Source organism: Pan troglodytes, chromosome 17 (genome assembly GCF_028858775.2).
Source record: "Pan troglodytes isolate AG18354 chromosome 17, NHGRI_mPanTro3-v2.0_pri, whole genome shotgun sequence".
NCBI classification, from domain to species: domain Eukaryota; kingdom Metazoa; phylum Chordata; class Mammalia; order Primates; family Hominidae; genus Pan; species Pan troglodytes.
In genome coordinates, this window is record NC_072415.2 from 69,535,287 (window position 1) to 69,549,813 (window position 14,527).

Consider the following 14,527-nt stretch of genomic DNA (forward strand, 5'->3'; position numbering starts at 1 on the left):
ACTATTTCCTCCCCCCACTACTCACCTTCCAACCTTCCCACTATTTCCCCCCTACTACTCACCTTCCAACCCCCCCACTATTTCCCCCCTAGTACTCACCTCCCAACCTTCTCAATATTTCCTCCCCCTACTACTCACCTTCCAACCTTCCCACTATTTCCTCCCCCTACTACTCACCTTCCAACCCTCCCACTATTTCCCCCCGACTACTCACCATCCAACCCTTCCACTATTTCCCCCCAACTACTCACCATCCAACCCTCCCACTATTTCCTCCCCCACGACTCACCTTCCAACCCTCCCACTACTCACCATCCAACCCTCCCACTACTCACCTTCCAACCCTCCCACTATTCCCCCCACTACTCACCTTCCAACCCTTCCACTATATTTCCCCGCTACTACTCACCTTCCAACCCTCCCACTATTTTCTCCCTCCAACTACTCACCTTCCAACCCTCCTACTATTCCCCCACTACTACTCACCTTCCAACCCTCCCACTATTCCCCCACTACTGCCCACCTTCCAACCCTCCCACTATTCCCCCCCACTACCTACCTTCCAACCCTCCCACTATTTCCTCCCCCCACCACTCACCTTCCAACCCTCCTACTATTCCCCCCTACTACTCACCTTCCAACTCTCCCACTATTTCCTCCCCCGACTACTCACCTTCCAACCCTCCAACTATTTCCTCCCCCTACTACTAGTCTGCAGTGTCTTGTTCCTATGTTTATGTCCATGTGTGCACAATGTTTAGCTCCCACTTATAAGTGAGAACATGTGGTACTTGTTTTTCTCTTCCTATGTTAGTTTGCTTAGGATTATAGCCTCCAGCTCCATCCATGTTTTTGCAAAAGATATTTCATTCTTTTTTATGACTGTGTAGTGTTCCATGGTGTATATGTACCACATTTTCTTTATCCAATCCACTACTATGGGCACCTAGGTTGATTCCATGTCTTTGCTATTGTGAATAGCATGGTGATGAACATAGAAATACATGTGTCTTTTTGGTGTAATGATATATTTTCCTTTGAATATATACCACTGCTGGGCCAAATGGTAGTTTCCCTCTAATATCTGATGATCCTGAGATGGCTGCTGTAGTTTATTCATGGTGTATTTAAAACAGATTAATAGAATCTGTTTGCATATAGTTTTATGATTTTATGACATCTGGGTATCACTGTAAGTGATTTGGCCAGTGCATTACAAGTTCAGTTTCTTAAGACCTTTTCCTTGGGTTGTCTAAAATGCCCACAGAAGACATTTCCAAATCCTTGCCTGAGAGTGAAGTCATTCTGGAACTCAAGTGAAGGGAGAAGGCTGGGGGCTTCAAAATTCAATGTGTGAGCATTTACCGAAACCCTCCTTTTTCAGTACTGGGCATTCATTTTCAGCTGACTGGTCTCCTTCAGATCCTTGAACCTCTGGTGTACTCTCTTAGAAAATATATCTTCTGTCTTCTGTCTGGTTGTGGAAAAGGCAATATCCTGTCTGTATGGAGCAGAGGACAAGATCCAGGAGTCTGACTTCTTCTTAAACTTTTAATCAATCCTGTTTTCACACTACTTTTACCCCTTTTTCTAGTTTATTTGTAGTGTTACTGATTACTGTTTGTTTTGGTGTAAATTGGGGTTGCTCCTTGGTTTCCTTAAGCTGGCTAGAATTCAACCTTTCGGATTGTGCTAAGCTATTTACCACCTCCCTGTCTGTTCTCCAGCTTCCAAAGTTTTATTGCTATTATCTCCTCTTCCCATTTTGTCCTCGTGGGTTTGTCTTTTGTGAATCTTTCCAGCCTCCTCCTCCTGCCCTGCCCATTTTGTGCATTTTCTGGAGGAGGCAAGATTAATGAATTTATTCAGTCCTACATTTTTGATGCTTGTTCCCCAGAGCCTACCAGCTTTCAGTCATGTAGCTTTTATCTTTACAATGTATCTATTTTCTATCCTCTCTGTCCTATTTCTTTTGGCACCATTCTAACTCAGACCTTCAGAAACTCCCTTGTAAACAAGATCTTCATCCCAAGATTCTTACCATCCCAAGATTAAATCCATCTGGGATAACACTGCCAGGCTAACCTTCCCAAAGCATAGCACTGTGTACACCATCCCCTTGTTTAAAAACCTTTACAACTTGCTACTAATCAACATGAAATATAAATGGTTCGCTCTTGTATTTAAGTTCTGGCATTATATCCCTTGAGACTTTTCTAACCTTGAGACTTATCTGTAAGTTCCTTATACTGCAGCAAAACTAACTTCTCTTTTTCTTCATCCCTTATTCACATCCTTGCCTTCTCACCTCCATACTTTTGTTTATTCTGTTTTTACCTCTTGCAACGTCCTTTTATAATTGTTGATATCTTATCCAGTTTTTCAAGAGTTGATACAAATGCTACCCCTTCAAGAAGCCTTCCTTGACCTCCTCAACAGAGTTTAGTTTGTCTACCCTCTCACCGACCATGGGACTTTATACCTCTTTTATTCCCATGCTCTGCTATATTTATTTATTATTTATTTATTTTTTTGAGATGGAGTCTCGTTCTGTCACCCAGGCTGGAGTGCACTGGCACAATTTCGGCTCACTGCAACCTCCACCTCCCTGGTTCAAGCAATTCTCCCTACCTCAGCCTCCGGAGTAGCTGGAATTACAGGTGCCAGACACCAGGCCTGGCTAATTTTTGTATTTTTAGTAGAGTCAGGGTTTCACTATTTTGGCCAGACTGGTTTTGAACTCCTGATCTCAGGTGACCCGCCCGCCTTGGCCTCCCAAGTGTTGGGATTACAGGCGTGAGCCACTGCGGCTGGCTACTCTTCCACATTTACGGAATGCTTACTCTGTGCCAGGCCCTATTCCAGGAAGTATGTAGCTTTAGGGTGCATAGTATAGGTTCTGGGACAACCCTTCCATCTCTGCCACTATCTCGGTGATCCTGGGTTCTTTATGCCTCAGCTCCTACAAAATAAAGATAATAATACCCACACTTCATGGTGCTTTTATGAAGATTAAATTGGATGATGCCATTAAGCACTGTGCTCGATGCACAGTACAAGCTTTACCTGCTCTTCTGCTTCTTTTGCTGCTGGTTCTTATGACTGCTCAGCTACCTGGCAGGGACTGTGTCCCCTCGAGAAACCAGTACTGCTCCCTTCCCACAGTTTATGCTGAATTAATAATTGCTGAAGTAGAACAAATGAGATCATCCTATCACCTGGCCAATCAAGACATCACTTCTAGCAGGGGTCAGCAAACTTATGTTAAGGGGCCAGATGATATTTTGGCTTTGTAGATCTCTTTTGCAACTACTCAACTCTGCTGTAGTTTGTTGTAGTGCAAAAGAAGTCACACATAATACTGAAATAAATAGGTTTGACTGTGTTCCAATAAACCTTCATTTACAGAATCAGAGTTAGGGCACAGGCCATAGTTCACTGAGCCCTGACTTAGAGCAGCAAATACGAAGCAGCAACGCTTAAAAACTATAGCTTCCACTCATTAGTTAACGTACTTCTTTAGACATTCTAGTTTCTTTTTGCCATCTGTGATGGTTAGTGCTACATGTCAACTTGGCTAGGCCATGGTACCCAGCTATTTAGTCTGGAGTCAGGTTCACCAGGAGGATGTATATGCTCTGAATCAGTATCCAACATATGGTATGGTTTGTCCCATAACCAGGATTCACAGGTCCCAGAATCAAGGGGTGGAAGTGGGAGTGGCACCACTCACTGTTATCCCTACTGATCCACTAGCAAAATTTTGGCTTCCTGTTCCTATAACTTTATGTTATATTGGCCTAGAGGGCCTAGTTTCAAAGGGAGGAATACTTCTAGCAACAGAAGCAAAAATGATTCCATTGAACTGAAAATTAAGGTGCCACCTGGCTACTTTGGTCTCCTCATGCCTCTGCATCAGCAGGCAAAAAAGGGAGTTATTGTTCTAGCTGGGGTGACTGATCCTGGCTACCAAGGGGAAATTGTACTGTTACTCCACAACAGAGGGAAGGAAGAATTTCTGGAACACCAGAAACACCTTAGGTGGTCCCTTAGTATTGTCACACCCTGTGATTAAAAAGTCAACAGAAGACAACAACTCAATTCAGGCAGGGCTAACGTCTCAGATCCTTCAGGAATGAAGGTGTGGGTCACCTTACCAGGTAGAGAAAGAACCACGATCAGGCGAGGTGCTTGCTGAGGGCAAAGGGAATATGGGTTGTGTGGTAGAAGGTGGCAGGTTACATGTATCAGCTATGACCACGGGACAAGTTACAGAAAAAAGCCCTGTAAATTGTCATGAGTATTTCTTATCTTTCCATGGATTATTTCCATGTCTCTGTGTGTGTGTGTGTGCACCTGCATGCCAATCTTTGTTTTCTTCCTTCTTTTATCTTCTTATCGTATGTCATAAGATGTAGTGACTTTATATCACAGTATTTAAATACTGTTAACTTTACATCACAGTATTTACATTCAAGCATATCAAGGAGATGCTGGAAAAGTCCAGTGCCCCAGGACTTCATACCCTCTTCTGGGGAAAGGGTTAGTGTGTTTCATGCAGCATAGTTGCAGCATGTCAGATGAACATACAACTTTGTTATTGCCTTTATCTGGAGATTAGGTATGGTTTAAGAAGATGCATATGGGTGCCAAGTTGACAAGGCATAGATTTGTGATAATTTTTGTGTCATCTTGGCTAGGCCAAAGTGTCCAAATATTAGGTCAAACATTATTCTACGTGCTTCTGTGAAGCTATTTTTTAGATGAGATTAACATTGAAATCAGTAGACTTTCAGTAAATCAGATGACCCTCCATAATGTGGGTGGGCCTCATCCAATCAGGTGAAGGTCTTAATAGAAAAAACCTGACCCCCCCTCCCACACCCCGCCAATCTAAGGGGGACTTCTGGCCAGCAGATTCCAACTGCAACTCCTCCCTGGATCTCTTGCCTGCCTGCCTGCCTACAATGAAGATTTTGGACTTGCATCTCCACAATCTCATAAGCCAATCCCTTTAAAAAAGTCTCAATCTCTCACTCAGTCTCAGTCTCTCCCTCTCTCTCCATACATAGAAAATCGAAATCAAAATTGGTTCTATTTCTCTGGAGAACCCTAATATACAATATTTTCTGAAATACTGCATTTGTACTTTGCATTCTTTCATGATAGAAACAATTATGACTAAAGATATCTTTAGTAAAAGAAACAATCATTGACTTTTTCCCACAGATTAAAACAAATATGCTATGAAAAGTGTTCTAGCAAAAAGCAACAGAGCAGAGAATTAGCTCTGGCAAAACAACTTTCAGCATGTGTGACCACTTTTCCTGAAAATATTCAGTTCTGGGTTATGTTAATTATAGGTGCTGTAGTCTCTTTAGGATGAGGGAGACTAGTTTTAAGGCCTAGATGTTTGAAACCACTAATATTGAAAGAAACTCTAAGTATGTGGTATCCATGCAATGTGTTTTTAATTAGGTTGGGCAAGGTCTTCAGATAAGATCTTAAACCAAAGGGGCTAAACTTAATTTTCTTTCGAGTCTGCCAAACTGCAACATAAAGGACACAGCTGGTGACTGAGAAAAGCTGTTATAGAAAGAAATGCAATTATTGTGACTTTTGTGGGTTTACCCAACAGAATTGACTGGCAGAGAGAAATTCAGCTTAGAGAAACCCAACACCACATCAACCATCACATGTGGAGACATTCCCAGCCAGCCTTCCTATGGCAGCTTTCTCAAAGGTCACAGCTATGGTTCAATGAACTGTCCCAACCTTCCACAGAAAACAGCAATAAATGGAAGGGATTCATCTGTTTCTAACTGATCAAAAATGGTGCTCTATGAGATAATGCAACAGAATTAGCTTGGCTGGGCTCTAGATCTTCTATAGAGATCTGGCTTCTTGGGCAAAGGTGAAGAAAACTGTTTCACATTCCCCACCCACCTCATCCCAGCCCTGAACAAGCTTAACCCCATGCCCTTCAAACAAATAGTCTTTACTGCTTTCTGTGTCAGGGCTCTGCCTGGAAACCTCTGTAGCCCTCTACTTTCTACTTGTTTAAGTCCTGGGCAGTCTTCCTTGATAACATGGTCTCACTTCTCCCCTCATTTCTGAGACCCTCTTTGACTGCCCTGGGCCTCTGTGTATATGTCCCCTCTGAACACTTTCTGCTTTGAATGTCTCTACTGCACATATTGCAGTTATTACTAACAATGACAACAGCAGCAATAACAGCAGCCACCATTTGTCAAGCATATAATAAGAACCAGCCTCTGTTCCAAGTGCTTGACATGTGGCAAAATTCTTAAAACCATCATTTGACCCACATACTAATACTACCCTGTAAGAACTAAGGCTTAGAAAGTAACCTGAACTTGCCCAAGGTCAAAGCTATTAGTAGGACATAGAAGCATGATTAAAATCTAGGTCTCTCTGATTCTATCTGCTCCCCATCCTGGCTTCTCAACTCGAATGCATACAACTTGAGAGCTGGGTCCCTGCCTTACTTTGCTCTGTATCTGTATCTGAGTGCTGGGTTGAACACTCAGGTACTGTTTGCTGATGGTCATGTAAAGGGACTTAAAGTTTAGCAGGTGAAAGGCAGGTAAAGAAAGCAGGTAGAGAGGTCAAGGGAGGAGGGTTGGTTCTAATTGTGTGTAAAATTACACAAATGGGCTAATTGGGGGATTATAGCCCATTAATCATAAAACCTGAAATACTACATAAGAATGACTCAATGTGTGCAAACACATCATGTAATGATTCAGACACTGCACGCTACATATAACAAAATTGGCGTCAGAAAAATTTGATGCCAAAAAATATACACAGACAGATACACAGATAATCAGACACAGATAACACCTATATTCCATGAACATCTAAAGTTGATAGACTTTGAATGATTAGTTGTGAATAAAGTGAGACAACATCTTTTTTATATTACATACCTTCTGGGATGCATTGTCCAAGAACAAATTTATATCCTTTGCAGCACTTTTTCCTAAGAGACAAACAAACATTTAAAATATAATAATTAGGCTAAAAATAAAATTCTTTTCAGTTATTGTTGTTTGAATGAAATAACTTGTGCCCAGGAAACATTGAGGCATAAAGCAAAGTAGGGGTGAAGTATTTTTAAGGCAATCTGAGATTAAAAGAAAAAATATCAATAATACATGACATTTTCTAATACCGGGATATTCTTTCTGCTACATAATATATGAAATCAACATTTTGAATCCTATGAAATGAAATAATTGACTCAGACTTCAAGATACTTATATTAAGCAATTAAAGGAGTATAGGGCATAAATAGGAAAAGGACCTTTAAGGGTGACCAGGCCTCTCATTCCACAGGCCAAAGAGATACAACTTGTTTATTATAACAATGAATCATAATAACAATACTTGGCTAATTATAACATAATGATTGTTAATTGTAATATAACAATAATTAGGTAGTCAACTATTAAGACCAAGACTGGAACCCAAGCATTCTGATTCTCATTTGAGTGATTTTTTTTTTTTTTTAAAACACTTGTACCATATAAGAAACTGAAAGGTACCTAAATGATCTGAATTTAAAATATAGCAAACAGGTCATTACTAACATAAATATTCAATATTTACTCCACTTTAACCAAGCTAATTTAACCAAGTTAACTACCTACTAGAAGAAAAATATTTACACTCTCTGAATGAATACAGCCAGATGCAGGCTCTCCACAACATAACATGTACAAATGTGACCCATTCTCAAAGAGAAGACAATCAATGCTGCAATCTCCAAAATAACCTATATGTTGGAATTATCAGACTTTAAAGTAGCTATTTAACTATGTTCAACTACATAAAGGAAAATATACCTGCAATGAACAAAACAGAAAATCTCAGCAGAGAAACTACTAAAAGAACAAAACAGAAATTATAGAACTGACAAATAGATGTGAAATTTTTAAACATGCTGCTGGATGTGCTTAGCAGAAGAATGGGGGAATGATACAGGAAATAATTTGTGAATTTGAAAATAAATGAAAATTATCCAATCTGAAGGAAAGAGAAAAAGAGACTTAAAAAAAGGAACAGAGACGTGTGGGCTAATATCAGAGGTCTAAGGTCTGGTACTTGGAGTTGTAGAGGGAGAGGAGACAGTAAATGGAGCAGAAAAATATATTTGAAAAAACAGTGGCTGAAAACCTCCAAAATTGAGTGAAAGACATAAATTTTCAGATTAAAGAAGTTTAGCAAGCCCCAAACGCCTAACTACACACATACACAATATGCCTAGAGATGTCATAGTCACGCTGCTGAAACCTAAAGAGAAAATCCTGAAAGCAGAGAAAAATTACACATGATATACAGGGAAAGGATGATTTTAATAACCACGAACCTCTCATCAGAAAACCACAGTAACCAGAAGACAGTGATATGACATCCTTTGAGTGCTGAGAAAACAAACTTGTGCAACCCAGAATATCCAGTGAAAATATCCTTCAAGAATGAAGATGCAATGAAGACATTTCAGATTTAAAAAAACTAAGAATTCATTACCAGCAGACCTGTGTGAAAGGGAGTTCTTCAGGCTAACAGGAGATGACACTAGAGGGAAATGTACATTTTTAGGAAGGAATGAAGAGCATTATAAACAGTAAATATCTGAGTACATATAAAGAATTTTTAAGTTCTGGATACATGTGCAGCGCGTGCAGGTTACATAGGTATACGCCATGGTGGTTTGCTGCATCCATCAACCTGTCGTCCAGGTTTTAAGCCCTGCATGCATTAGGTATTTGTCCTAATGCTCTCCCTCCCCTTGCTCCCCATCCCTCAACAGGCCCCAGTGTATGATGTTCCCGTCCCTGTGTCCATGTGTTCTCATTGTTCAACTCCCACTTACGAGTGAGAACACGCGGTTTTCTGTTCCTGTGTTCGTTTGCTGAGTGATGGTTTCCACCTTCATCCATGTCCCTGCAAAGGATGTGAACTCATTCTTTTTTATGGCTGCTTAGTATTCCATGGTGTATGCCAGTTAGAATGGCGATCATTAAAAAGTCAGGAAACAACAGATGCTGGAGAGGATGTGGAGAAATAGGAACATTTTTACACTGTTGGTAGGAGTGTAAATTAGTTCAACCATTGTGGAAGATAGTGTGGCAATTCCTCAGGGATCTAGAACCAGAAATACTGTTTGACTCAGCAATCCCATTACTGGGTATATACCCTAAGGATTATAAATCATTCTACTATAAAGATACAGGCACACATAGGTTTATTGCAGCACTATTCACAATAGCAAAGACTTGCTCTGAATTTCTTAAAGCAAAAATAATAACATACATTGTCTTACAAGGTTTATAATGCATGTAGTTGCAATAAATATGACAACTGTAGGAAAAAATGGCAGTTGGTTAAATGGACCTATATGGTTATAAAGTCTCTACATTTTATGTAAAATAGCACAACCTTGGCATTTCTGCTGGAGCTAATGTTCCCTTTGTCTCATTGTCTCCTGCTCGCATTACTTTCCCCATTCCTTGCTTTCACCACTTCCATCATCATATATGAGAAGCTGAGAATTAACCAGCTTACAGTGGATCTGCAAATCTCAAGAATATACCCCAAGATATTTTGACTATAAAGGGTAAATTACCGTTTTTAAGAAGTATTTTTTTTGTAACTATTAAAGACATAAGATTCAAGGTTATTCCTACTGCAACATCATTCTCGCTCATTTGTGTTTGGGCATGCTTTCTAGGAAGAGAAACTGAGTTAAACGTGATCTACCAGCTGGGAACTGCACGTCACCTACAGCCTATCATGTCACCTGTGTGAACACACCATTTACACATCATGGTGGAGAAAGGAGCACAAACCACTGATTTGGGAAATTAGACATTATCTGTGTCTTAAAACAAGTTTCAGCTTTGTCAAATAATTAGAACTTTCATGTAGGTTATATAAGGTCTTCTAAGAATTTTGGTACACTTAATTTTTTTTTCATCACATTTTAATAAAAAATAATTTAAGATCATTATTTTCTACTCTTGCAAATTAGTATAATCTGATTTTATTACAGGTTGAGTAACCCTCATCTGAAATACTTGGGACTAGAAGTGTTCGGATTTCAGATTATTTTGGAGTTTGGCATATTTGCAGAATACCAGCTGAGCATCCCCAGTCCAAAAATCTGAAATCTGAAATGTTTCAATGAGCATTTATTTTGAAAATGTTTCAAAATTTTGGATTAGGGATGCTCGACCTGTATTGGTCAAATCAATTTGCTGCACTACAATTTGGTCTGCCAGGTAAATTACCATTCCTAGGAGAAACTTAAGTAATCTCTTCCTGAAACAAAATTTATAAAAATTTTATAAAATCCCTAATTAGTTTTATGTGAAATTTATGAAAAGTTCATACAATTGTTAAAAGTCAAATTTGGTAACAAATTCTGAAGCATAACTGGGAACAGCAACTCCACTTCATTCCTCTCCCTGTAACATTTCTCACATGCAATGCAGTGGTGGTAGATATCTTACTTCAAAAGCATATAAAGTATGCTTTCAATATAAAAACAGTGGCATTTGGGATGCTATCAAAACAGACTTGAGTGATACAGCTAAGGTCCCCCTGCCTGTACTGGAATTCCCAGCATAGATTAATTTGACATTTTATGTTAGAAGGAAATCATCCATCCAATTTACCAATATGAATGATGTGTGGCAGTGTCCAGAGTGCTCTTATTAGACATAATTTTCCAACCTCTCAAACCAAATTATAATTTTACATACCAAGAGAAGCCCATGAAGATATAAATTTATCATGAGGTACCAGAAGTACAGGGTCCACCTTTATATTGCATGAAACTTAAACTCTGTCTAGTTTTCCATAGTTTAAAAAAGTTCAAGCTCCTAACAACCAGAAGGAAAACTGGCTTGAGTATTCACTAAAATTTTACGGTTATTACTTACTCCATTACTTGAGGCTGTCCTACAGAAAACTATAAGAGGAAGAAAAGTGTACTAGATGATTTGAAACTCCAGTGATTCATGAGAAAGTTGGATACAAGGGGGAAAAACCCACGTGTTTTTGATACTCAAATCGAACATCACATTTAAACATGTGGTTTTATTTGTCTGTTTCTATTTTAATGCTGCATTTAAGTTACAACCTCTGAGCTGTTTGATGGCGTTTTAAAGTTCATGCAAATCAATATGATCCCTTACAATCTCTCTTTCCACATCCAAGACATTAAACTTGGGCACTGTGACCTTTATGAGCACTTCAAGGGCTTAGGACTGTCCACGCAGTGGAGTGAGAAGCAACCTGTCATTTGCCTTTTCATGAAATCAGATAATGAAGTGATCTGATATGCTTTCAAAAGGCTATGGAACTCCATCAAGAGAAGATCTGAGTTTCAGGATGGGCATGCATCATTTACATACCTGCTTAGCTAAGAATTTCCCCTTTGGGTTTTTTAATTGCATAACTGACCCCAGCTCTCTGCTCAAGGGAAGGAGTTGTGAGATTCCAGTGCGCCCTTCTGTCTTCCCTAGAGTTCCTGGGAATACATTATTTTGCATGTGAAACACCCATCAATCATAAATCACCATTTAAAATAAATAATGACATATTCTGAAGTATTAAAAAAATAAACACTGGTTGCACGTTATACTGTTTCAAAGATTACTTACAACATTATTTACGTACAATAAAGTTGAGACAGCCAAAGTGAAATCTTGTTACGCAAACATGGGCACTTGTTAGATCTAACTACAAACACTGCTGTGTGGTTTTTATCTTTAGAAAAACAAACTAAGATGGGGAAAGCTCATGTGGATTCTGGGGAGACAATCATTCTTAATACGCTTCACGTGTTGTAGCTTGGTTTTCCAAATACAAATACTTTTCTCATTTCTTGGCAAGGGGAAGTGATTAGATGGTTGTTACATAGAAAGGGTGATATCTTGTAATCAAGAAAGTCTGTGGAGTTTCCCCCGGGTGCCCCTGAGTATTAACACATGTAAAATAAATAAATAAATAAAAGTTGTGCAGGCAGAAATACAGCCCTCCAGCCAGGAGTGTGTGTGAGCTTTTGGAAGGAAAAACTACATCAGAAAAATGAAGATAACAGAGACTGCATCATCAGACTGTCTGCTGATCATTATGTTAGAGACTAGAAAAGAATTTTAAAAATAACTTCCTATAGTATTAGAAGACTAAAAGTGACCATGAAAGGCCAACTGAATTAGCAGACAAATATTTGCACCCTTGCTGCAATGCAAGGGTACATTTTTCTATCATTTATTTGGGGTTTTCCTTGCATGGCTGCTTATTCATGCGCCAGATATATCAGATATTTATTTATTTATTTATTTATTTATTTATTTATTTATTTATTTATTTTTTGAGATGGAGCCTTGCTCTGTTGCACAGGCTGGAATGCAGTGGCATGATCTCGGCTCCCTGCAACCTTTGCCTCCCAGGTACAAGCGATTCTCCTGCATCAGTATCCTGAGTAGCTGGGATTACAGGCGCCTGCCACCACACTCAGCTAATTTTCGTATTTTCGGTAGACAGGGTTTCGCCATGTTGGCCACGCTGGTCTCGAACTCCTGACCTCAGGTGATCCGCCCGCCTCGGCCTCCCAAAGTGCTAGGATTACAGGCATGAGCCACCGTGCCCGGCCAGATTTTTTTTTTTTTTAATGAGAGAGAAAACTGCATGTTTGAGAGTATTTGAGAGTTCTTGGTGTTAAGGTAATGTGTAACAAATGGAGCATTGGCTTTGGGGTCAACAAATGTGGGCTAGAATTTTGGCTCTGACATTTACAGAGCTAGGGATTGCTTGCGCCTTGCTCCTTGGCCTTGCTCCTTAATCTTGGCCTTGCTCCTTAATCTTGCTGAGCTTCAGACTCCTCATGGACAAAACATGAATAAATAGTATCTGCCTTATGAGATAATTGACAGTATTACAGATAATATAAGAAAGGTGCCTAGCACAGGGCCTGGCTTGCAGTCAGAATATGTTCTAGCTGCAGCTTTGTGAATACAACAAGCAAATGGCAAAAGCAACTCTTCCCAGTTGCTTTCATCTTATGACTCATCTCTTTCTTTCCACCTCTTATTTAATGGCTGACAAATCTTTTCTTCTAAAAACAAAATAGGGGAAGAAATAGGGGGAAGAAAAGTAGGGGGAGAAATTTTTGATTTCAAGAGGCCGGAAAAGAAATGTTATATTGCTTTCTTCTTTTACAAGTTAACCTCAAATAATGAAAACCAGAAATAAAAATGTAAGCCCCACACCCTATGGATTTAGGAGACTTCTCTAACCCTGAAACACAATGTATGAACATGGCAAGAGGATTGTGCAGGGTGGAATAACTTCATACCTGGGAGGCTCCAGGGGTGGCTACCGTGGAGAAGCCAGCCAGCCCTCCCTGCAGAACCTCAGCAAGGCTTAGAAACCAGAAGCACCAGCTATTAAGGAAAGTGGAGACCAGGGTGCAGCAAGATGATCTCCAAGTCTGGTAAGAAGGAAGACTTCCATCTTTCTCCCCAACCCCAAAGCAAGCAGCCCCTATCATTTTCCTACTGCAACAAGAAGCAAGAGGTATATTCTTTTGGAAAACTATACCCAAATAAAACAAGGAAACCCCAAACCTACCTATTTATTTATTTACGTGTAAGCTTGTTATTACCAAATCTCAGTGACAATATTAAGAGAATCATAAAAAGCATTTCCAAGAAACTCCAGACTCTGGGCTACCAAGCCAGAGAGCTGAGTAGAACCTGCCCTCTAGTAGATAATCCTGGTCAGGCACACAGAAGTCCCAAATGTTTTTAAAGAACCTCTTCAATTTAATATTTCATTCCAAAGCAACGAGCTCCTTCTGATGAAGGCTTCTAAAGGCACACTGGATGGTGGCTTCCTCGCACTGTCAACTACTCAGGCCTAAATGGAGACTTCCGAGACATAAAAACTGGAGAACCCAATCTGCATAATTTTCATCATTCCAGCCACACTGTGGCATGCCTAAGAAGGGAGTCTGGAAGAGATTTTTTTGCCAGAAAGTACAGAGAACATGATCCCCTGGGGCTAATTTTAAAAGGCTGAGGGTCCTGAATTTTTTTGCAAAGTTCTTTAGTATGAGGAATCTTTCTTTTCAATGTTCTTCCCTTGCTGAAATCTTTATTGAGCTTTGCATGACTTTGTGTGAACTACTAGAATTCCTTTTACACTACATCCCCCAAGAACAGAACTGAATAAAATCAGTCTCACATGTGAGCATGCTTGCTTCCAGCCTTTTAGCCAGAAAGACTGCTCCTCCCAGGCAAATGTAAGAGTATCATGGTCACTACAGCAACCACTAAGATAAAACTAAAAACAAAATCCCCCTCCACCCACCACCAACAAAACCTGCCTATTTGTTCATCTACATGTAAGCTTGTTATTACCAAATCTCAGTGGCAGTATTAAGAGAATCACAAAAAGCGTGTTAGGCATAACTTGCTAACATGTACAA

General features: G+C 39.8%; 1 protein-coding gene across 4 annotated transcripts in view; it reads right to left on the reverse strand.

Moving 5' to 3' along the window:
* The window catches only part of CCBE1 (collagen and calcium binding EGF domains 1), a 297,400-nt gene that overhangs the window by 72,088 nt on the left and 210,785 nt on the right, over positions 1-14,527 (reverse strand). For all 4 annotated transcript variants that reach the window (XR_001711375.4, XR_001711376.4, XM_016933814.4 and 1 more), the window contains one exon: positions 6,954-7,006. Coding sequence is in view for 2 of the 4 variants with exons in the window: in XM_016933814.4 (XP_016789303.1) it covers positions 6,954-7,006 (53 nt within the window). In the remaining 2 variants the exon portion in view is untranslated. The remainder of the gene's footprint in view (positions 1-6,953; positions 7,007-14,527) is intronic.